We start from the raw sequence: 25379 nt of genomic DNA on the forward strand, positions 1-25379 counted from the left end.
AAATCAATTTATTTCCTGCACGCTCGCCCGGTCTCGAACCCCGACTTATCGATTTTGAAGTCCGAGGTTATCACCACTGAGCCACCACTACATTTATTATTTCATGTGTAATCAAAAATACGTGTGGCACTCGGGGACTGCCGCGGTAAAGCTATTGCAAAGAATTTTTATCCACTTATGACGGTGCAGCGATTTCAACGCTGTGCCGGTCGGAGTGGGAATTGGTGTAAGGTTTATAATTGTTTCGGTATTTCTCGATTAGATCGCTGCCCTCAACTCCTGCATTAAAAGCCGTGCAATAACTTAAAATTCCAAAAACCCACCCGATATCCAGGTAATCATAGTGGACCTGCCGCCGACGCCTGCCAAGTTCCACTACATCTTCAACCTGCGCGACCTGTCGCGCGTGGCGGCCGGCCTGTGCCTCACGCACCCCAACTACTTCGCGGAGCGGCGCGCCGTCGTGCGCTGCTGGCGCAACGAGTTCACGCGGGTCATATGCGACCGGCTCATAAGTGTCCAGGTGACTTCTAGCTTGATAAATTGTGCAAAAATAGTCCGGAACAAAATTTCCCTAAGTCTAGTGATTGTTGGTAAAGAAAATTGTTAACTTTGATGATTTTAACGTAATTATTAAATGTGAATTTAAGATTTTTTTTTAATATCCTGAACTTGTATATGTATATTTTTAAATGTTTTGCCAGTTTATGAATTATAGCACCTATGTTCCCACATCCATTGTAAAATATTGAAGTACCCAATTACATGAAAATTCACAGTTAAATAATTTTCCATACTTAGGACAATGAACTGATGCGCGGTCACATACAAGAGCACGTCGCAAAATATTTCCCGGAGGAAGAACCCGTCGTGCTCGAAGAGATCGTCGTTCCCGAGGAGGAGGAGCCCGCTGGAGATGAAGAGGAAGATGGTGATTATATAAATACTTGTAAATTTACTTAGTCTAAAAAATCTAAGCTGCTATCCTTATTTTGAGTAAGTAAACATAGGAAGAGACGGTTGACGATGATGGAAAAAAATTACGAATTCACTTTTGCCACCTCGTTGCCATTCAGCCGTATTCGATTATACCATCGCGCTATAATAACTGTGTGAAGTTATGAATTTGGATGAAAACGCAGTATTAATCTATAATGAACAAAAAAGAATTATTTTTATATGAAATGTTTGGATAAAATTATAGAATTCATGGCTGAACTGAAACCAAAAGCTGAAAAAGTTGAAGAACAAGAAACGGTCATAGAGGAGGAAGAAGAAGTGGAAGTTGAAAAACAGCTAACGGTAAGTTGAATTCAATGATACATAATACAAGATTAGTGAGATGCTATACTTTTACTCAATGAATTAAATGGCAATAAGTGATATCGTAACGCGTTACGGAGACAGTCTGACTTCACTTTCTTTCACGCATTCGATTAGATTCATTTAAGTTATCACAATATCTGTCAGGCGTGCAAAAACTCACATTTTTTCATCATACTAATCACAGCTTGTGTTCATAAGCAACCAACCTTATAACATTATGTATTAATTAATGACCATATTTTATTAAAAATTTTAGTAATACATTGAATATTTTCTAAGCAGCCTCTACCGGCGCTCCCTGGAGTTAAGAGTCATTATACGACAATTACACAAAGAATTACGTTGATGTTGTGTGATTTTATGACAAATTTATTTTATTTCATAAATTTGTAAAGCACTTTAGTGCTACAAAACTAAACAATAATTTTATTTAGTTGGAAGAATATGTCCTCCGTGATCCCTTACTGTTTGGTGATTATCGGAACGCGTTGGACGAAGAGGAGGTGCGATATTATGAAGATCTGTTGGATTATGAGGCGGTTTACTTCCTTTTCCAAGAGGTATATCATCAACTATAAATGTACTAATTTTTCCCGCAATATTATTGGATCTAGATTTTAAATATTAGCATACGAGTTTATTATTGCTGTTTACTAATGTTGGTGGCTAAAAAGATTATTTGTGGAATTTTTATATTTTTATTAATTTTTAAAATTAAAAATAATTGCATGGCGTTATCGCTATTCACCAGCCTGTGCAATGGTAGCAATATATAGTGGTAACAATAAATAGGTGCATAATTCTATATCTATATCTGTCCTTACGGAGGTGTTAGAGCAGATCCAATCTATGTTGGAAATGCATTAAAGATAAATTAAATATAGAACTAAGGCTTACTATTATTACCCAGTGTGGTGTCGCGTGGTCGTCAAAATAAATTCCGTTAAGATTTGGGAATGATATGTTTCAACGCGGTAAAAAGTAGCCTATATCACTGTGTAGTTTCCGATCTCCATACACAAAAAAAAAACATCATAAAGTCGCTCCATTGCAAAGTGAAGGAAACGAAGTAAACTACCGCTAGTGAGGATAGGAGTAGGTAGTACCGCTCGCGAGTATGGCGCAGATCCTGGACGAGTACAACGAGCGCGTGGGCAAGATGTCGGTGGTGCTGTTCGAGGACTGCCTGGAGCACCTGACGCGCGCGCACCGCATCCTGCGCACGGACCGCGGCAACGCCATGATCATCGGCGTCGGCGGCTCCGGCAAGAAGTCCATCTGCCGCCTCGCCGCCTTCGCCGCCGGTGCGTGCCCTCTAGTCGTGTAGTCTGGTGTTGTATAGTGTGGTGTAGCGTGCTGTTTTGTAGAATAGTGTCGTGTAGTGTTGTATAGTTTTGTTTAGCTAATATTATATATAATGCTTAGAGTTTTGTTATGTAGTACAGCGCGGTGGTGTCTGGCAAAAGTAATTTTAAATTATTATTTTTAAAATGTAATACAGACTAATTGTTATGTAATAAATATGAATAAATAGATAAAATAAAAAAAAATACTTGTTGTTGTTGACTAATGATTGGGCCTTTTCTGGATATAGGATGCGAGATGTTCGAAATAACGGTGACGCGCAACTACAATGAGAATACATTTAAAGACGATATGAAGCGGATGTACAACCAGCTCGGAGTCGACGGCAAGCCCACCGTGTTTCTCTTTACCGCTGCTCAAGTATGTATCAAAGTTAATTGTACGAGTTTCGAAATTGTGTTTTTTGGTGATATTCATTCGATCCTAATACTGACAGCATAAGAACATGTTTCTTGTTTGTTAAATGTTTTTCTAAGATACTTATCCATTTACTTGCGCTTTAACGTTTTTTTTTTTTCTATGACTGTTTAAAATAATAGTGCATTCCTTATTAATTTCAGTTCCTTATATTTTAATTTTTTCTATTCCTAGATATTAGAAGAGGGTTTCTTGGAATTTATCAATAACATCTTAATGATCGGCATGATTCCTGCACTGTTCGGCGACGACGAGAAAGACGCCATCATTAATGCTGTTAGAAACGAAAGCAACGAGGCTGGATACGGCGTAGCCAAGTAAATTGACAAAATACTTTATATAATTCTTCTTTCTTAATTCAAATTAGCTGAAATACTACAAAAAAACGAATAATTTCTCTATTGAATTATGTACTGATTTTATACTGCAAGTACACAAAAAATGAAGTCTATACATATGTAACACCTCTAACTTTAAAGATTTTACCAATGCATTTATGAATATTTTATGCACTCATGCACAAACAGCTGATTAAGATCTGTATAAAATTAGATACAGAGATTATCTACATTAAAGACATTCGTCATACACTTAGGATATATAATTAGTCCAAGGATATTTAACATGTCCAAGGATATTTAAATGTAACCGCGCAAGTATGCTGTAACCCTCATAGGAGGCCTGTGTCCCAGCAGTGGGAACACATAAGGGCTGATGATGATGATGAAGTATGCTGTATTAAGAGAAATCGTTTTCAGGGATGCAGTGTGGAACTTCTTTTGCAACAAATGCGCCAACAATCTACACGTGGTGCTCTCGATGTCGCCCAGCGGTGACATATTGAGAAATAGGTATTATTCTAGTTCATAGAGTTGCAGGGTTTTACCATATTGTTTATGACCGCCTCCTCGGTACAGTGGTTAACGCGTGAGCTTAGAACCGCGGGGTCCTTGGTTCGATTCCCGGTGGGGACGCAAAAAAAAATGTCTCGGTCTGGCAGGACACAGAAGGCTGATCACCTACTTGTCCATAAAGAAAATCGATCAGTGAACATGTATATCATCTGCCTCATACCCCAGTAGGGGACATGGGACTTTACTTACCATATTGTTTAACATGTTATTTTTATTATGTGTCTCATTAATTTAACATTTTTAACATTTTTATGAATTACAAATTTTTTAAGGATTTTTCATATTACTACTTTCTAGTTAGCCTTCTTTCTATTACTTACCGACTTATTGTCGTACGTTTCATATTGTTCTCACGTTTTGTATGCATGACTCGTTTAAAATTCTAGGTGCCGAAGTTTTCCAGGCTTGGTAAACAACACTACGATTGACTGGCAATTCCCGTGGCCGAAGCAAGCGTTATTAGCTGTCGCTAATGTCTTTCTAGCAGACGTAAGCAAAATACCAACAAATTACACTGATTTCAATAAAACAGTATAACACCAAGCTCTAGGTGTAAATGAAATTTAATTTATCATAATACAACATAATAACTTCATATTTCATTTTTATTAAAATCTTTGTTTTACGGAACCATGCTTAATGTTTCTCAACAAGGTGGAAAAGATCCCGGAAGAGTTCCGTCCAATCATAGTGGAGCACGTGGTTCACGTGCACATGTCCGTGGCGAGATACTCGGTGGAGTTCCTCTTGCGCCTGCGCAGGAACAACTACGTGACGCCCAAACATTATATGGACTTTTTGACTAATTATCTCTCTCTGCTGAATGAGAAAGACGCTTTTATTGTTGCTCAGGTGAGATTTTGGAACATTGTCACTGTTTAGGTTTACTTCAGTAGTTGTATTAACGTACAAAATATTAAGCATACAAACATTTTAAGATAAGGCAATGTCACCGACCTAAACAAAATTGAGAAGACAGCAATGTTATAGAAAAAATATTTTATGTATTTATTTCTTTACAAATAGTTTTTATTGCTTGTTTATTGTTTCAAAACCATATTTTACTATTATAAGTGTGTTCACTATACTTTTTTAAAATCAAATCAAATCAAAATCTAACGTCTTGCAGTGTGAACGTCTTATTGGCGGTTTAGCAAAAATAGAAGAAGCTAATGTACAATTGGAAGATTTGAACGCCAAACTGGCGGTGCAAAAGGTGATCGTAGCGGAGCAAACCAAGGAATGCGAAATTTTACTGAAAGAGATTTCTGTGGGTATGTAAATTGTTTGATGATGTAATTATAAATAATATTTAAATTTCCTTCGCGATCATAATGCGATATTATTATACGTTAGGGACTGTTTGTTTACTCGAGCATCAGAAAAATATCTTTTATATATTTAATACATATTAAATATACAGCCACCGAAGCAGCAGTAGCGAAACAGCAAGTGGCTGAAGTGAAAAGCGCGGAAATAACAGAGCAAAGTAAAGTGATAGCAGAGGAGAAGTCCGAAGCGGAGGAAGCGCTGTCTGCCGCGCTGCCAGCCTTAGAAGCGGCTAGACTTGCTCTTGCTGATCTAGATAAAAACGATATTACAGAAATTCGATCTTTTGCCACGCCACCGGAAGCTGTGCAGGTGAAAAAGAAAATTTCCCATTAGTAAATTTCGTTTCTATTTAGATATCAGTGAACTGAATAAACTCTCAACATTAATTAAAAATAAATTTTATGAAAAGATCAAATTGTAACATGATTAATAGGTTTGGATTTTAAGCAAACAGTTAAAATAATCCAAATTTTTTGTAAAATTTTAATAACACTAAGTACAATTTATATACATATATATAAATTTTAATAACAACTATATATTCTTAGGTTGTATGCGAATGTGTAGTAATTATACGTGGCATCAAAGATGTGAGCTGGAAAGGAGCTAAAGGGATGATGGCAGATCCGAATTTCTTGAGAAATCTTCAAGAAATGAACTGCGACCTAATCACTCAGAACCAAGTGAAAGCCGTAAAAGCACACATGAAGAAGAGCAAGAAACTAGACACTATGCAACAAATTAGTAAAGCGGGGTGAGCTTAATAAATAATTAACTAAAGAGCATATTAATAGTAATTCTTAAAGCACACATGATTTTTTACAACGATATATCTATACATATTTTATGGAAGACAAAATTATTGTTATTATTGTTTGTTTATTGAAACATTTCTTTCTAGTACATTAGGTACCTAGTATTTTACTACAATATCCACAGATACGGCCTTTTGAAATTCGTCATAGCTGTTCTCGGCTACTGCGCAGTTTACAAAGAGGTGAAGCCCAAAAAGGACAAAGTGGAATCCCTCGAGAAGGAATACACGGAAGCGTGCAACTACCTCGCGTCGCTCAACCGTGAAATTGACAGACTGCAGCGTACTCTCAACGGACTCAACACGAAATATGAAACCGCAATGCTGAGGAGACAGGAATTGCAAGAGGAAACGGATATAATGATGCGGCGATTGGTAGCGGCCGACAAGCTGATGTCTGGTCTGTCGAGCGAACAGAAGCGGTGGACGCTAGATTTGGCAGCGTTATACGTGGAACAGTCTAGATTGATCGGCAACTGTTTGCTCGCGTCTTCGTTCCTGAGTTACGCGGGGCCGTTTTCGTTCTCGTTCAGGCAAACTATGATATACGAGGACTGGCTGGGCGATGTGCTCGAGCGAGGCATACCGCTGACGATGCCCTTTACGGTGGAGAGGAATTTAACTAACGAAGTTGAGATCAGCGGGTTTGTAGCTTTTTTTCTATAAACCAAAATTAATAAATATCTAAAATTGTATTGTTATTAGTCTAATTTTTTGTGCGAGTTATCTTTTTACGCTTCTTCATTCGTACACTACTATTTCACGTTTAAAATCTAAGCCTTTTCTTTATAAAATATAATTTCCTTTATATTTAGATGGAATTCGGAAGGGCTCCCGCCGGACGAGTTGTCGGTACAAAATGGCATCTTAACAACAAGAGCATCTCGATTCCCGCTCTGTATCGATCCCCAGACGCAAGCGTTAACTTGGATCAAGAAGAAAGAAGCTAAAAATAATTTAAAAGTGAGTCTGAACTCTTAAGAGAATATCTAAAGTAACATATATCTAACTAGCTGTTCGCCCCGACTTCGCCCGTGGTAGGTACATATGTACCCCATGTCTCTCAGTGAAGTTGGAGGTTCTAATTATGAAATAATTATTACTTTACTACTTTATTAGTATGGATGCTAATGTAAGTCACATACATAAGTAAGATTAAAAAAAAATAGCACGTAATTAAATGTTTCTTTTATAGGTCCTATCTTTCAATGATCCTCAATTCCTGCGACACTTGGAGATGGCCATAAAGTACGGCATGCCAGTTCTATTCCAGGATGTCAATGAGTACATTGATCCAGTTGTGGATAATGTACTTGAAAAAAATATCAAAGGTTGGTTAGACATTTATATCAACTATTCTCCGATATTTGCTGACGATAATTGCTTACCTATAACTATGGTTGTAACTTTATAAAAACTTGCATAAAAGGAGTCGTTAAAGGACCAGATATAAAATAAAATAGGACTTATTCTTTATTTCGAACATATTTCACAGTAAAGAATGTTTCGAAAAAAACTGTGTTTTCTAGAACTTTCTAGTTTACTTTGCATTTCTCTCAATTTTCTCTCACAGCTTTACAGCAAATATCACAATTAGAAGAAAAAAAACCATCGTTCATTTTTCAATGGTGATAAAAAGAAATAGAGATTTATTTCTAATTTAATTAACTTTTACTTTCTACTTTCACGCTCAGTGGAGAGCGGGCGCACGTTCGTAATGCTGGGCAGCTCGGAGGTGGACTACGACCCGAACTTCCGCATGTACCTCACCACCAAGCTCGCCAACCCGCAGTTCAACCCGGCCGCTTACGCCAAGGCGGTCGTCATCAACTACACTGTTACCGTCCAGGTGCATACAAATATTATTTATTAAATTGTTGTATGTTAATAATTTACTTAATGTCTAATTGAATTTATGTATAGCACTGCCGCTTTGCCTAGAACACAGATTACATAATACTGCAGGCTAGACTGCCTAGCCACTATGCTGTTCAATAATAATAAACAAATAAAGTATATGTTTATCAAGTAGTGTTTAAAAGAAAAATACTTATGACTCTAAACTCTGAATGACAACTGAATAATATTAGAGGTTCAATTTTGTCTTTGTACATTAAAATATATTTGTATTTGTAGTTCTACCACTCAATTATATGTAATTGGTATTTAAAGATCGTACAGCAAATGTAGTCTACATAGAATAAAGCAAAATAATGTAATTGTTGTAACTTGAAATTTTAAAATAATGTAGTTAACAGAAATAAAAGAGAAGATATGAAGATTAATAGACGATCTAAGAGATAAGTACACGTACTACTCGTTTATTTCCTTAAAAGTTCCAATATAACTACGCTGAAAAGGATCAAAACGTTTTCGTTTACCACTAGGGTCTAGAAGACCAGCTCCTCAGCGTTGTGGTGCGCGCGGAGCGGGCGGACCTGGAGGAGCAGCGCGAGAGCCTCATCATAGAGACGAGCGCGAACAAGAGTCTGCTCTCCGGGCTCGAGGACTCGCTGCTGCGCGAGCTGGCCACCTCCACCGGCAACATGCTGGACAACGTGGAACTGGTCAACACGCTCGAGAACACCAAGTCGAAGGCTGCTGAGGTTAGATTTGCGAGGATTCATTGCTCTTTGATATACGGGTATATATTTCAGTCAGATAAATCGTATAGATTACAGCATTAAGTTATAGTCCACGAAATATCTTGATGAACTTGTACCATACAATGTTAATGATAATTTATAATTTATGTGCATGATATAAGAAAAAAAGCTGGAATATCATATAAATGTTGTTAAATACAACATACTAAAATAAATCTTAATTTCTTAAATCTGCCCTTTTTAATAGGTGATGGAAAAACTAGAGCTCGCAGAGGCAACGACGAAAGACATAGAAAAATTAAGAGACGGCTACCGACCGGTCGCAAAGCGCGGCTCCATCCTTTTCTTTGTTCTTTCCGACATGGCCGGAGTCAACACTATGTATCAGTACTCGCTGTCGTCGTATTTGGACGTAAGTGGAGCTTATATATAAATAACATTATGTTATATAATATTTAGATATTTTCTTGTTGCATGTTTTCAGCATCGCATCACATTGTACTTTTTTAAAGGAGTTAAAGGGTTATCGAGCAAAATTGTGCTTTTTAATCGTTTTACTAAAAAACCTAGTTGAAAATATTATCAAGATTAGATGATAATTAGTACCTTATTACAAAGTAGAATCGAGAATTTCCATAAATCTTGTAATTTACTCAAATCGAAAAATATTGTTCGACAGGTGTTTTCGTTTTCGCTCCGCAAAGCCATGCCGAATGTCATATTGGTAAAGCGTCTCAAGAATATCATCGATATGTTAACGAAAAACGTGTATGACTATGGGTGTACAGGTGAGATGCTTTATGTGCATAAAATTATATTATGTATTTAAAAACTTTATGATAATAATTTTCCACTTTCAAAGCTACTAATGTGGAACCTTTTTAATTTCCGGTAATTTTAAAAGAACGCGAATAAATAAACCTTAATAATCTTTACGCATTTTAGGATAACCCTAAGATAAGACCTTGTAAGATTTAAGTACTTACACGAGGCAATATTTACGCACAAAAGAATAAAAATAAAAAGTTCTAAAATTTAGATTAATTCCTTAATTCTCAGGTATATTCGAGCGCCACAAGCTGCTGTTCTCATTCCAAATGGACATAAAGCTGGAGCAGAGCGAAGGCAACGTGAGCCAGATGCAGCTGGACTTCTTCATCAAGGGGAATATCTCGCTGGAGAAGGCGGCGCGAGCGAGCCCGGCCGCCTGGCTGCCGCCGCAGGTGTGTCCTTTATTTACCTTTTTTGTAGCGATGTGTTTCTCTGAATCTTGTATGCTTTCGCTACAGAACATATTATATTCCACTTTCTGACATCATCCATAAACCTTTCCGGCTGGCCAGTCGTGTGGACTGGTCGAGGATCTCCCTTTTTTCTTCAAAAGGAAGATATATAAGATTCTAAATTCTAGGAAGCTTATTGAAATTTTATGAAATAATTTGCGTACGCTTATAATACACATTTTAAATTTATATCTGCATCTTAGAAAATGTTTATTTAATGTGCAAATCTTAAAATGACTGCTAACTATGATAATCTTACTTATTCGATTGACATCTCCCGTTCCAGGGATGGCAAGACATCATGAAACTGAGCTTAGACTTTCCGGAAGTGTTTGGTGACTTGCCGGACAACATTGGCAATAATCTTGACGAATGGCAGGAGGTTAGCTATATTATAATACGATTTTTTATCGTGATAAGATTTAAATCATCACAAAACTTAAAAAACAACAAACTTCAAAAAAGGAGGAGGTTATTATTTATTTTTAATTTTTTAAGGTTATTATTAATTCGACTATATGGTTTTGTGTTTGTTACCATACCATAAGTTATAATTTTTTACTGGGTAACCCGATTTTTATGATTCTTTGTTTAATTGAAAGCTGATTCCTTCCACGTGGTCCCATTTAAATTAAGTGTAGTTCTGAGAATTTGGAGGCTGTTGAGAGTTTTGTTAAAATGATTTATTATTCTACGGTTGGTTTAAAATACACGATCGTACCGCAGTGGTTCGACAGCGACGCGCCCGAGTCGTCCGAGATCCCGAACGGGTACCGCGCGCGCGTCAATCCGTTCGAGCTGCTGATGCTGCTGCGCTGCTTCCGCGTGGACCGCATCTACCGCGCGCTCACCGACTTCATCACCGTCACCATGGGCGAGGAGTACATCACCCCGCCGGTGATCAGGTGACCAACGGGATGTCTATTTTAATACTAGACACCCATGTCTAGTGCTTATAAAAACTTTACTTCATTTTCTTCATCAAAACTAAAGTAAAAAAAAAATATATTCAGAACAGCATTATCCAAAAACATAATGAGAGCACATAAATGTTTTCTTTTTATTTTCTATTTTGTGTTGTTGTGTTGTGTTGCATTTTGTTTTGTTTTGTGTTGTATACCATTGAATGAAGTGAATTAATGATACTTTATTGTACACACCAAAAGGAAATACAAAGTACAGAATAAAAATACAAATTGCACAATAGGCGACCTTATGGCTACAGAGCCAACTTTTCCAGGCAACCAAATCTATCTCTATATAATCTATTATATTGTATTGTAAAGTAATTGTCCAATTAATATTTCTGGAACTCTCCACAGCCTGGACATGATATTCGAGCAGACGACCCCGTACACGCCGGTGGTGTTCATCCTGAGCCCGGGCTCGGACCCGACGGCCGACCTCATGAAGCTCGCCGACCGCTGCGGCTTCGGCGGCGGCAAGTTCAAGTACCTGTCCCTGGGCCAGGGGCAGGAGGGGGTGCGTTGTGATAGATATATGTTGTTTTTCTTTTCGTTTTGCAGTGATCCCCCAAATAGATTTCAAGTTTTTCTGATTGGAATTAGCCCCTCAGTTTCCTCTGTTTGAATTTACAGTTTCTGTTTGAATTAACAATAATTTTTCCAAATTAAGACTTGATAGGTTCTTGGTTAATTTGCATTAGTAAATAATAATTTAAAAAAGTAATAATTAAAATACAATTATAATGATTAATTAATATTTACGGTTATAGATACGGCTGATAAAGCGATAGCAAGGCCCGTGTATTAAATGTATAAAGTATTCATGCAATAAACAATTTGGATTTGATGTCTCATTTCATATCCAGGCGGCCCTAGCCCTCCTCGAAGGCGCGATATCTCACGGCCAGTGGCTGATCCTGCAGAACTGCCACCTGCTGGTGTCCTTCCTGCGTGAGCTGGAGAAGCAGCTCGAGATGATGGAGAAGCCGCACCCAGAGTATCGCCTCTGGCTCACCACCGACCCTACACCCACCTTCCCCATTGGCATCCTGCAAAGATCCTTGAAAGGTAGGGTTAGGTCCAAAGTCTAGGTAAAAAAAACTTATAAACTATTAAATGTTGAAAAAATGGACTATTCATTAAAATTTAAGTGTTTGTAGTGTCAAATCAACTATATTGATCCAAAATTTCAGATTAAAATCAGTTATCCGCTGTACGGAGATCTTTTATTTATATAGAAAATTGACGAAATTGAGGATTTTGGCTATAATTTTTTTTTATGTCAGGAGCTGGTGGGTCGTCTGGTGGTAAGCGCTACCACCGCTCATAAACATTTACAGAGGCGTAAGGCCATAAGCAATATCCTTCTCTTGTACGTCTCTTGCAAATGAATTGCTCTCTTAAATAGGTGTGGGTGGGTGTGGTGACAAAGAAAGTATTGATTAGGGAAATAAAGGATAGGACTGGAAAGGATAAAGAAAAGGATACGGGCCTTACGGGATATAATAATATTGACAAAAAATAAAATTTTATTCATTCAATAAAGTTTAGATAGACATTAAAGCTAATCGAGATGACACTTTACTTAGTAATCCTATAATATTTCAGTCGTAACGGAACCGCCGAACGGGCTGAAGTTGAACTTACGGAACACATACTTCAAGATGCGTGCGCACGCGCTGGATGAATGCCCACATCCGCAATTCAAAAAACTTGTCTATGTATTAGCATTCTTCCACGCAGTCGTGCAGGTGATTTATTGTTCCTTTTTTTTATTTCTTCCTTTATAACAAGTGAAAATATTTATTGTTGTTTATAATGGATTATAAATATTGCTTAAGATAAGATTTACTTTGTTTAAAACCCGTAGATGTTATCGCAATTACGTATTATGAGGAGAATTTAGTTTGAGGCTCCTGTTTCTGTGCAGTTTTAAATAAACCGAACCGAACCTAACCCATTATGTCGAATGCCCATTTTACAATTTTACGGTTTCACATTGAAAGATCCGACACCATCTATCGAAACGATGACAATCTTTCAACGTCAGGTTAAATAATATAATGAACAAAATGGCGTTTAAAATCCGTCATATAGTTTTTATTTTCTAATTGTATGATACTCACGTAAAATAAACAAAAAAATTGTATGGATTACCATCTCGTATTTTCTATTAAAATCAAATTTAGAGTACGTCGTGTATAATAAATATACATGTCTCAAATATGATAACTAGTAAGATTGTGTGTCAGGAGCGTCGCAAGTACGACAAGATCGGGTGGAACATCGCGTACGACTTCAGCGAGTCGGACTTCGTGGTGTGCATGCAGATCCTGCAGTGCTACCTCGAGCGCTGCTTCGCCGCCGCCGGGCCCACGCCCTGGGCCACGCTCAAGTATCTCTTTGGAGAGGTTCGCTTTATCTTCTATTGGATGTTTGCTTTTTTGTGAGATTTTTTTGTTATTAAATATATGTTTGGGGTGGGCACTAGTGGGTTTTGTAAGTTGGCGTAATGCTCATGGTCCAATATTTTTTCTTACCACCATCGAAATCAGATTCGCTATATCGTGTAAATGTAAAACAAAACAAAACGTTAAAAAGCGGAAATAAAATGGCAACACAGTCTGCCAATAATCCCGTCGACTTAGCCTGAGAGCAACATATGACACTCTTGCAATGTATTTTTATATGTTCTAAGTAGTTGTCAATCGAATTTTTTACCTTATCTCCTACGGTACACGCGCTTTATTCGGCCGAAGCACCACATAAACCGAGCAGGCTAATTAGCGACCGGTGCCCCGCGGGCAGGTGATGTACGGCGGCCGCGTGATCGACGACTTCGACCGTCGCGTGGTGGGCACGTACATGGAGGAGTACATGGGCGAGTTCCTCTTCGACAAGTTCCAGCCCTTCCACTTCTACCGCGACGCGCACTGCGACTACGTCATACCGCCCGACGGGGAGCGGGAAGAGTATATTGGTTAATCTTCTTGTCCTTATCTTTCTTGTGTTTTATGGTCAATTGAATTTAACAACAATTTCGATGGAGAGCGGGAAGAGTATATTGGTAAAAATTATTTTTCTTCTGCTCTATGGTTAATTACATTTGCTACCTTATTTTAAAGGAATTCCAATTTTGTATTACTTTTTGTCTAATCTTCAACTTAGTCATCCGTTTATATGAACAACTAGCAAACGCGGCGAACTCCGTTTCGCCACCAGATGGCTTCGTTTTTCCCGCTTTTATGTTGAAATTTTTCCGGAATTTTCTTTGCTATAAACCTCACGACGCCCAAGACCTTTCCAACGAATGCAAAACCGTGGAAATCGGTTCGTGCGTTCTGGAGTTATAGCGTCAGGAAGGAAAACCCGACTTATTTTTATATAGTAGATAATAATTTGGTTTAATAAAATTTTTACTGTGATATCAGCACAATCAGTCGAGCCGATAATAAGTACAAAGTTCTTTCTCATAAATAAAGCTTTTGAAACATCTGTCTCTCCTCAGAAACATTCCCATTTGTAGTAGAAGTAGAAAATAGGAAAACACATATACATGTATAGTTTAAAAATATTTTTTTATAGATTTCATTGACACCCTGCCACTAGCGAATACCCCAGAGGTGTTTGGTCTACATCCCAACGCTGAGATTGGGTATTTCAGTCAGGCTGTCAGAGAGATGTGGGGACATTTGATTGAATTGCAACCGCAAACCAGTGAGTAAATGAACTACCTATTGTCCCAATATCCTTATTTACCTGTACTTTTTCTAGTTCGAAGAAAATTTGAATATATGGGTCGTTGGTAAAGTTCTATTGAAAACGTTTTAATTATAGTGGTTTACTATCTGTATATTAGAAGATATGTATGTACTTTGTCATTTTAATCACATCTTTATTATATTTATTGCAACCAGTAAGGAAAGCAGAACGTAAGTTACATTTCTATCAAACTCGTGTTATGAGTTTTATACTTAAATTTTTTAATCAAAATATCTTTTTTTATTTTTATCACCAGTCAGGGAAACGGAAGGTTAGTGTTTGTTTCTTTTAATATTTATTTATGTGGTGGATTACTTATGATTTTTACGAACCGTTGTTTATATTTCCTGCAAACAAAAGAGGAGACAGGTGAGTAGGGCATATTTTTTAAGTCTAATCGGGTAGACTTTCATTTTTCTGGCTTATATGTCTATTAACTGAATACGTAAATAATTGCCTAACTAAGCAAGTTCTATATCTGCCGTCGATGTCTCCGCTCTACCCGCCTGGGAAGTCATTCATAATTGAAATAATGTAACTATCCTATCTTTTTGCATATTTGCATGTGATGTGCAAATTCGATTAAAATCGGTAGAGTAGTTTAGGAGTCCATCGTGGACAAACCATGTGTCACATAATTTATATACATGTAATTACACATTGATATCCGGTTAGGTGACAGCGGCGGTACGATGAGCCGCGACGACTTCATCGACATGATCGCGGTGGACATCCTCAACAAGCTGCCGGCCGAGTATGAGATTTGGCGCGTGCGCAAGCAGTTCGAGATGAACATGACGCCCTCCGCCGTCGTGCTGCTGCAGGAGCTGGAGAGGTATGGTGGAGGGAATTGGCGGGAGTCTTTCTTCTCTATGGTGGTTTTAGAATCCTCGATTCTTGAGAGAAATTCTCTCTGATTACATCACCTAAATGGAGCTATTTAGTAACCTTTTTATTGTACGTAATATAATATTGGAGTTACTACAATGAATAATAAAAAATGAAATAAAAAAGAGTTTATTTTCTCACATCAGTTACATAAGATAAGTTTACACATATTCAGTACATAAATAAGTGTGAGACTGGTGCCTAAACTAGGTAATAAAGATTACCTGTATTTTAGGTCACCAGGCCCCCACTACTCATTACGTTAGATCACATTTGAGTACATATTTTGTTGAGAGAACAGAAAACACTAGATATAAGAAAAACTACAAAGAATATACCATTATTATACCACAGTTGTAACCACCAGGCCGGAAAGCAAGGGTTTTGTATATTTTAGGAATGAAAATATATTTATCGTTGTGTTTATTTAGGCAAAATTATTTTCCCATTACACTTGAACTTAGCCCTACGACCAACGACGAGTCTTGGGATCGAATGACTGGATATATAAAGCCAGTCATTCACTAAGTATAATAGAAATAAATAAAGAATACTTAATTTTAATGTATTTTACTTCCATTATGTATTACATCCCAACATTTAGCAATACCTCTGTATCCTCATAATTCAAAGTAAGAAGCCATTCTTTCAAAACTAACTTTAGTTTATTATTCGTGAGTGGATAAATGGATATTTTTTTTGGAAATTTTGTTGTATAGCCTTGGACCCATTACATAATAGTGCCTCCCCGCGATACAGGTGTTGCACGATTCTTGTTTAACTATTTGAACTATATGAACGTAGATTACTATTAAAATTTCCATTAAATCCTATCTTTCATCAAATTCTCAGGAATTGGATTGAATTTACTTTTTTTCATGTACTATCTATGTTTAAAAGGGTATTTTTTAGCTCTAGAAAGTACCCTACTCTTTTTTCCTGTGAAATAGTGGTTACTGTTAAGTGACCTATTTCCAGGAAAATTCTCTACTGAACTCATACTCGATCATTATATAGGAGATTTCAAAATACATGCTTTAAGATGTACCCCAACACAGCACATAAGAGGTTCTCAATAGTGTACGTGTCGCGACGTGTCGGGCAGGTTCAACCGGCTGATCGCGAAGATGCGCGGCACGCTGTCGCTGCTGCGCAAGGCGCTGGCGGGCGAGATCGGCATGGACGCGGTGCTCGACAACGTGGCCTACAGCCTGTTCAACGGGCAGCTGCCGGCCGTGTGGCGCGCGCTCGCGCCCGCCACGCGCAAGGGGCTCGGCGGCTGGATCGACCACTTCACCGCGCGCGCGCAACAGTACACGGACTGGGTGAGCTCCTCCCCCCCACCCCCACCCCCACCCTCTAGAGCCGCTCAACTGACGTGACATGTGGGTTAATTAGCATTTACCTAATATATTCCACTATAAAATCTCAATGCCACTCTAATATTATAAAAAGGAAACTTTTGTATTATTGTACCATGTTTGTAACGTTTTCACGCATAAAGTACTGAACCGATTTTAAATATTCTTAAAAATTCTTTCACCATTAGAAAACTCCAAGTTCTCTGAGTGACATAGGCCATATATGTTCCACGAGCGAAGCCGGCAGCTAGTCTACAAAGGTACAAATAACACCCTCTATAGCACAACGAATACTGTAGACACGAATACCAAAGCATTAAAGCTCACGTCGTCACGCAGGCGACGATGGAGGAGCCGATAGTGATCTGGCTGTCGGGGCTGCACATCCCCGAGTCGTACCTGATCGCGCACGTGCAGATCGCGTGCCGCCTCTACACGTGGCCGCTCGACCGCTCCACGCAGTTCACGCGCGTCACGCGACACCGCTCGCCCGACGACATTGAGGAGCGCCCCGTCACCGTTCGTGCCCCTACACACTATCACAACACACATACATACACTATACACGCCATAAGCTATAGACCCCTCGGAGTATGCTGATTCGCTGGTGTATAACCGTGGTGTATTGGCTCGTTTCCGTTTCCTCACCCGTCCCAGTCCATTCCTTCTTTCCTTTTCCCTTACCTCAAATAAGCGGATAGCGCATTAGCAGAGGCTTAATTTTCATTTGCGGTGGTGATCGCTTACCATCAGGCGAATCACCAGCTCAGTTGCCCGCTATGACATAAAAAAAAAGTTACACCAGCGAAATTAGTGACGAGAGACTTACACTGGTGCATCTGCATATCGGATATTCACAGTAGTTTATGATTTTGTTAGATTATAGAGCTCTCAGAACTCAGGCTGACGCCGCACTATGACGCTGCGTTGTTTTGTACGCAGTAAATACCGTCAAACAGAGCGATAACGTTCTGACGCGAGTTAAATAAGCGTCTTCTGACAAAGCTGTTAGTGTTTAACTTACTTAAACTAACCTCATACATTTCACGAAGATAATAATTCATATTTAGCACATTTGCACACGTACGTTTTTCACATATACCTAAACGACACAAACAATATGAGCCCAGATATATAAAATACATACACACATATAAAATACATATGCAGTAAATAAAAATGTACACAGGGGTGTTACGTCCGCGGGCTGTACCTGGAGGGCGCGCGTTGGGACGCGGAGGACGGCTGCCTGCGCCGCTCGCACCCCAAGGTGCTGGTCACCGAGCTGCCCATCATGTACATCATACCCATCGAGTTCCACAAGCTCAAACTGCAGGTGAGCTGTCGCCTTATACATTTATTACGTAATAAAAAATCTTAATGCTTAAAAGATCACACACAAGCTTTGTGCATGCTCGTTGATAGCGGTGATTTATAATCATATGAAATTAACATACTCGTTCACTGGTCGCCTGATCAGACATTTTTGAGAGTTAAAAATCCCAATATTTATATAAACTCCTACAGATTATTTGCTTCAATCATTGAACGAATTGATTCTGCAATTATTTTTTTGCAAAATTACCTACCTGGAGAATTATAAATATTATAGAGATACATAGAAACATCGAATCATATCTAAACACTCAAAGTAATTAACGTAACTCTGAACGACGACCCCCAACAGAACACGTTTCGCACGCCGGTGTACACGACGTCGCAGCGCCGCAACGCCATGGGTGTGGGGCTCGTGTTCGAGGCGGACCTGTGGACGGCGGAACACTGCAGCCACTGGGTGCTACAGGGCGTGTGCCTTATTATGAACACTGATTGATTTGTTATTACATTGCAATCGTTGAAAACAACTAGACACACAATGCAAAAACAGTAAACTGTCCTCCAATATGTCAAAACTTCTAGTCGATAGAAACATGAAAGCAAAACAAAGCTTATTTTGTATAATTACTTTAAGGTGTACTATTCACGAAACGTAAAAATAGTTTAGAATTATAGAATTGTTTGAATTTTATTTTCTAAGTTAATAGGTTAAAAATAAATTCAACCTTAAAATGCATGATTTTAAGTTGATAAAACACCAAATGTTGAAGCATCTATCTAGTTGTTTTAACAAAAATCAACGATCGAAATAAATACAACATCCAAGCTATTATCATCATAACTAATTAACTGTAATTCTTATCAAACGGAAAGGTTCAAATGAAGTGATCTTAAACTTGTAATTGATATCATATCATGGTGTTATTTATACAATTTGTTTTTTATTTATTTTGAAACCAAGCATAATATTATTTCTCTCATACAGATACCTTCTTAGAAATTGAGTATAAATGATTTTAGTTGGAAGTGATATCTTATCTCACTTGGTTTTGCAGAAATATTTTTAGTTTTTTGTAAGATAAATGTTAACCTTAATTTATTCAATAAAGACTGATTTAGTTTTACAATTGTTTTATTTATTTTGAGTACATAGTATCATTATAAAATAAATAAATAAGCAAAAAGCGGATTGGTGCCTTTGAAATAAAATAAGGATTTAAATAACACTGAGTTGTATTGAAAATATTTATTGCAAACATTTCGATTTTACTTGTGGCAGACAAAGATTATAAAAAGAAGAACTTAAAAATTCTTTGAAGGGCTGCCATTTGACCCAGCCTTTATGTTGAAGGAATTCCTTTGTTTTCTCTGAGCCCACATAGTGTGGATCCTGAAACATAAATTATAAAATATTTATATAGGTATCAAAACTTAATTTATAATGTAGGAGTCACACACTTTGGGCCAGCTCACACCAGGGGAGTCCAGACACTTACAGAAAACTGGCGTGAAATAGTATATATTTCTTATACCTCGCTATTTAAAAGCAGGCAGTGCATTTGCAGATGAATTTGTGAATGTCGAAAGGCAGTGGTGATTGCTTAATTTAATGTTTATCCTTCAACTATGTCTGAGTTAAAGAATTAAGAAAAGGGTAACAAGTAATTATACTTACAACAACCAATAAATTTGACTTAGCACCATCAGTTTGTATTCCCATGATTCCCTTAGAGGAACAATCCACATCACCGCCCATCATGATAGGAGATCCAAATTTCATAAAATGGGTTCTCAATGCATCAACTATATTATCTAATCCATCTCCTTTATTGACATGGAGAATTTTACATGGAATGTCATACAGCTTATCTATAACGAGACAAACCTGGAATTATAAATTTAGAAATATAAGGTAATATTAAACTATCACAAGAGATATACTGATAAAAAGTTAATTTTCACTGCAATTAATGTATAATGATTGCTGAGGTGTTATCAAAAAACCTACTAAATGGAGTCTTGAAGAACCCAGGTAGATTAAGAGGGCATATTGAAACTTACTTCAAAACTACCAATCCACTGTCTGGACCCTAGAAATGACTTAGGTTTATCTTCCAAATCAACTAATATCCTTTGTATCTCCCTGATTGATGGCACTGAAACATCCTTATTAACGTTGCATTTCATCCAGGAACATATCGTTTGCAAAGTTCTGTAGCCGCAACCCCAACCCTGCAAACAAAGCGGCAAATATAGGTTATAAATATTAACGTTTATGAACATAATTCGTAAAAATTATAGAATACCCTGTCATCAAATCCGTCACACAAGTAGTGGTAATACTCATAGTTTCCATTGACTAAATAACAATTATCTTTAGAAATATTCTCGTCTTCGTGTACGTTTAATAACAAATTGAGTGACTTTGACATTTCAATTTTTTATTTGACAATGATTGTCATTTCATGACTACAAGTCTTTCATGTATGATGTAGGTACGACATAGTTTATTTCTAAAAAAAGATAGGTACAACGCAACATATATTACCTAGAATTTCATTTATACTTAGTCATACAATCAATATTTGTTTCATATATTTGTTTGTAGTTTATTTTATGTTTGAAAGTGCCACCTCAGAATGAACATTTTCTGGTGAAAGGCTACAGACTAACTTCATATAAGTACGACAAGTATTACAAGAAAATTATAATAATATAAAGACAAAAAATTAAATATGATATTTGTAAGGTGAAAATATTTTGGTTTGAACACTCACATTCGCACGTGCAAACGCACGCCCAAACCCGTATACTACTCATTAGCCCAGTGTAGGACGACTTTTGTAAATATTTTTTCTTACATGTGCCCAATTTGCATTGCACGAATGTTTGCACGCTAGTGAATGGCTTGAATAATTTTCTAGATTTATTAATCCGAGGACCGCGACCCTTGCTTCTATAACCTCAACGTTTAATCTTTTATGAATTGATGGCACTCCGCACCAAAATTAATATAATTAAAGTAGATATTCTAAATATCAACCAATATCAACAATTCTATTATCCTAGCGGTTTCAAACCGACAGGATAACATAAGAAGATGTAGCAAGTATCTATTATATAATATGTCTACACTAATAGGATAAAGAGGAAATGTTTATATTTTTGTATTTATTGTATTTTTATATGTTTATAACGTTTTAACGTTTGCTGAACCGATTAAAAAAGTGTATGATATTAACTAATAACTACTATACTTCACTGAGTGACATGGGCTATAATATAACATACATTTTGATTTTGTACGAGACCTCGCAATAAAAAAGACATTAGAGAAGCGTCTGCTAAGACAATGTTATTCTATCATGATCCTAAATATTTTTAAATTCTGACATCAATATAAAAAATGCAAAGCAAAACAAATAACAATCATGCGACCAAGAGATTCAAGATCAATTCCACTGAAAACTTAAAAACAAACATCCTCGAATTCCCACCTATTAATATCTATTTGTGCACAAAACAATTATCGGAACTCATCGAGGAAAAAATTAACACGTTTGTCAATGTTTGGTAACGTTCTGTTTGCTGTGAGCGGGGTTATCTCTCTGTATAAAAGTCTCCGAAATGAAAAATTCGATGTTATTCTATATTTGACTGTTAATCTTTACTGTCTGTGCTTATTCTTTTAAAAATGAAAGCGGTACGTATCTTTGATTTTAATTTTTTGTTCTAATTACAATCATAATTAATTATAATAAAATATACCTAAATTCTAAACAGTCTGTGGCTGTTATGAATCTTAATTTATTAAATTTTTATTGATATTTTTAAATTTTATTGATATTCTCCTCTGTACTGTCTCAGTCGCAACAATACATTTTCAATATTTTGTTGAACAATGAACAATATTTATCCTAGAGTTATTATTGTATGTATTTATATCGGGATCAAATAATTCAGCCTAAGCTAAACTAGTTGGTTTATCTATCGGGCTTAGTATAAATTTGTTTTGACTAGGATCATATTAGTTAATCCTATCGCGTATAGAAAGAACTAGTTTAGCCTGAGCAGAACGAGCTTTCCCTGAAATCGGGTATGACCGATAACATTTACACAAATAGAGAAACAACATAAAATAAAGTAGAATCAATTTAAAGCAGTGAAATTTAAAACGATGGTTTTTATTTGTTAAGTTGAATTACCTGCAAGGATTACAATAAAATAATTACATTTAGTATTAATTTATGTAGCGCCAAATAATATATATAAATTATTGTCGTGATATTTTGCTTGCCTATCAGACTTCAAGGCCAGATTGAAGTATTCTTAAAACTTGACATTTGGTGCTTTGAATACCTACTAGATATTATTTATCCGTAACCTTATCAAAAGATACTTATAACAATTAAGTTTATTGCTATTTTATTACAAAATCATTTCTCCATTTAACTTATACTTAAATATAATCTTATATTTATTTAGAAATTAAAGTTTAAAACAAGGTCTGTTTTTATCCATACGGATTTACAATCGAGTTATTAAATAAAAGGTTATCCTAATTTAGTTAGTAAAGAGTTATAAAGATTATGTATATTTGAATACCAATTTCGTGATAAAAGTCATACCCTTTACTTAAAGAAAAAACAACAAAAATAAATAAAATTAAGTTAAATAACAAATAAGGCATGTGGGGATTGAATACAGCTATAGATATCTTTCGAAACGACGTTATAGAAGGAAGGAATTAGGGAGGACGATGAATCTATGTAGCTCCCCCAAACACCATACGTACACAGTAGCATTCGCATGCTATTATATCACGCCGAACTTCTGTGGGGGCCTGGTACAAGCCCTGCTGCGTTGTCCCAATTCGTGCCAAAACGTGTTTGATTCCCACACATTAAATATTTATATCGCTTAAAACCGATTATTAATTCACTGTAAGTTGGTATGTCTATGTACCATTTCAGGCTTAAGTTTATTTTGCATAATGTTATATTTTATTATTCATAGTTCCTAAGTTTAATTAATCACATATTTTTAAACGAATGTCTTTCCTATATATAAATTTAAATCCATAGTCAGATGTGATTATTCGTGATCACATCTGAAATTAATTATTATATGCAGAACGCTAGACAGACTACAATATTCAATCTAAACAAACAAATAAATCCAAATTGAACTGTTTGAATTCGATATAGATATCTTCATATCATCTCCGTTTGTCATTTTATCTTATCGTCAAAATAGAATAAGAATATCAGCCAAATCTTTGCATATTAGCAAATAGATAAACGAATGTTTATTACTCTAAAATTAGAGACAATGATACAGTCAATCCAGCCATTATTTTGTCAAACGTAACAATACCACGCGCCAAGCGTTAGCGCCTGGCGACAGGCGACATTTTTTTTACAAGCCTTATTACAACTATGCACATTAAAATGCACATTAAAATATAAAATTGTGTTATATATTATAAGCTATATAGCGATGCAAATATATAAATATATCAAATAAAGGATACCCAGCTCTGCAATTTGGGCTACGTCCTAAATTGGTAGAAATGTTGAAACGTATTTATTTCTATAAATTAAAACTCTTACTGTAGAAAAAAAATATAGGAGAGGATGCAGGAAAATGCATTATAATTACTACCGAGGTGGCTTCTAGGTGATAAAAAATTAAAATACAAAAAATTGATCACGAGACGGGATTCAAACCAGCGTCTTTTTATCATACCGTAGCAACACCTAGCCTCTCGACCACCCGTTCTATTCTTTCGGATTTATGTGCCTAGCAGACACCCCACGCAATCAATTGATAAAATCAAATTGTCTCTATTCTCTCAAAATTTCAAATGAGACTTCAATGCTGTAAGCTAAAAATTAAATACATGTTTTGTTCTTCCACAGGTACTCCTTCTTGCGGTTGTCGCACTCGTATGTGCCCAAGGTGAGCGACAATTATTATTAATTACACTTCAAATATTGATCTATGTAAAACAGACCGAATTTCCCAATGTCACATTGGTGCTAAAATTGTTTTCTATCGTTACTTGAATATTGAACGTCTAAATATAATGATATTTTAATTAATAGTTACTTAAATTATAGGGAAGATAATAGGTAACATATAGTAATTAAAAAAATTATTTAACCTAATAATGTTTCAATAAAAACGTAATTTGCTTGAAACTTTATAGAAATAATAGACATTTTGCATAATTCAATATTCAATATGCTTTTTTCTTCTGTTTCAGCATACGCCGGTCCCTTCGGAGGTCAAAGTAAGATTGAAACCAGGATTTTGAAGTATAATTAGACTAGGTTTTATACATCATTTAATGAATACAGTTTATTAGGAAAGGAAAAGTAAAACCATCTATAACGCTCCTGAAGCCCTCTATCAGCCAACAATTATATAGCTTCTTGATTCTGCTCTTAACGTGTTCACGTATACTTTCTTTATATGATACATTTCAAACTTCTTAAAATAACCACTCAGGTGTATCGCTCTGTTCAGTGGTTCAAAAGCACTCTTCGTACTGGCGGTTTACTTCCTTCTACCTTTATACACCAATCGATTATGACAAATAATACCTCTTGTTCTTTTAACCTATTTTCAAAGCCCTTGATAGTTGATAACCCTTAGCTTATCTCTGAAGGTCGTATTGAGAATAACGAAGACTTGTGTTGCATGAAAACCGAAACATAGAAAAGGTTTTATACCTGTCTCTACTCTAAATTTTGTATTGATTGTTAGTTAAACGTTTCTTATATCATTGCTTTGCATGCAATGCAATTATCACCAGCATTATTTCCTTAATGTTCAAATAAATATAAAATTTACATAAATTCGATATCAAATATTATTAATCGCACGTATTATGGTACATACTTCTTTATTCAATAATATAAAATACGTATTATACTATATAAAGCTACACACCCACTGACTGACTGACATCGCTTTTCTCGGAAACCGGGCGAAAAGTGGAGA

General features: G+C 36.4%; 3 protein-coding genes across 6 annotated transcripts in view; 2 read left to right on the top strand and 1 right to left on the bottom strand.

Annotated features, from left to right (window-relative positions):
- LOC119831944 (dynein heavy chain 10, axonemal) overlaps nt 1–19456 on the top strand; it is a 51535-nt gene extending 32079 nt beyond the window's left edge. Inside the window, exons 57-90 of the mRNA XM_038355514.1 lie at nt 335–523; nt 802–931; nt 1205–1302; nt 1761–1886; nt 2453–2630; nt 2921–3051; nt 3283–3425; nt 3867–3959; nt 4409–4511; nt 4677–4874; nt 5152–5296; nt 5446–5663; nt 5903–6108; nt 6294–6812; nt 6984–7131; nt 7364–7499; nt 7863–8017; nt 8556–8774; nt 9022–9186; nt 9454–9562; nt 9834–9997; nt 10344–10439; nt 10784–10962; nt 11380–11539; nt 11889–12090; nt 12631–12773; nt 13275–13433; nt 13831–14002; nt 14608–14739; nt 15460–15619; nt 16778–16997; nt 17373–17552; nt 18223–18369; nt 18721–19456. Of these exons, the coding sequence (XP_038211442.1) occupies nt 335–523; nt 802–931; nt 1205–1302; nt 1761–1886; nt 2453–2630; nt 2921–3051; nt 3283–3425; nt 3867–3959; nt 4409–4511; nt 4677–4874; nt 5152–5296; nt 5446–5663; nt 5903–6108; nt 6294–6812; nt 6984–7131; nt 7364–7499; nt 7863–8017; nt 8556–8774; nt 9022–9186; nt 9454–9562; nt 9834–9997; nt 10344–10439; nt 10784–10962; nt 11380–11539; nt 11889–12090; nt 12631–12773; nt 13275–13433; nt 13831–14002; nt 14608–14739; nt 15460–15619; nt 16778–16997; nt 17373–17552; nt 18223–18369; nt 18721–18867 (5670 nt within the window). The 3' untranslated portion in view covers nt 18868–19456. The remainder of the gene's footprint in view (nt 1–334; nt 524–801; nt 932–1204; nt 1303–1760; nt 1887–2452; nt 2631–2920; nt 3052–3282; nt 3426–3866; nt 3960–4408; nt 4512–4676; nt 4875–5151; nt 5297–5445; nt 5664–5902; nt 6109–6293; nt 6813–6983; nt 7132–7363; nt 7500–7862; nt 8018–8555; nt 8775–9021; nt 9187–9453; nt 9563–9833; nt 9998–10343; nt 10440–10783; nt 10963–11379; nt 11540–11888; nt 12091–12630; nt 12774–13274; nt 13434–13830; nt 14003–14607; nt 14740–15459; nt 15620–16777; nt 16998–17372; nt 17553–18222; nt 18370–18720) is intronic.
- Nucleotides 19457–19559: 103 nt separating this feature from the next.
- On the bottom strand, nt 19560–20828 carry LOC119831802 (ufm1-specific protease 1). The gene is made up of 4 exons (XM_038355331.1): nt 20678–20828; nt 20433–20603; nt 20047–20256; nt 19560–19761 (listed from the first exon to the last, which is right to left on the bottom strand). The coding sequence occupies exons 1-4, from the start codon at nt 20801–20803 to the stop codon at nt 19618–19620; spliced, it is 651 nt and encodes a 216-aa protein (XP_038211259.1). The 5' UTR covers nt 20804–20828; the 3' UTR covers nt 19560–19617.
- A 1120-nt stretch (nt 20829–21948) lies between these two features.
- Nucleotides 21949–25379, top strand: part of LOC119831768 (variant surface antigen E-like) — a 10370-nt gene continuing 6939 nt past the window's right edge. For all 4 annotated transcript variants that reach the window (XM_038355265.1, XM_038355267.1, XM_038355266.1 and 1 more), the window contains exons 1-3: nt 21949–22074; nt 24293–24332; nt 24640–24666. In XM_038355265.1, coding sequence (XP_038211193.1) covers nt 22066–22074; nt 24293–24332; nt 24640–24666 — 76 coding nt within the window. In that variant the 5' untranslated portion in view covers nt 21949–22065. The remainder of the gene's footprint in view (nt 22075–24292; nt 24333–24639; nt 24667–25379) is intronic.

Source organism: Zerene cesonia, chromosome 14 (assembly GCF_012273895.1).
Source record: "Zerene cesonia ecotype Mississippi chromosome 14, Zerene_cesonia_1.1, whole genome shotgun sequence".
Taxonomy (NCBI): domain Eukaryota; kingdom Metazoa; phylum Arthropoda; class Insecta; order Lepidoptera; family Pieridae; genus Zerene; species Zerene cesonia.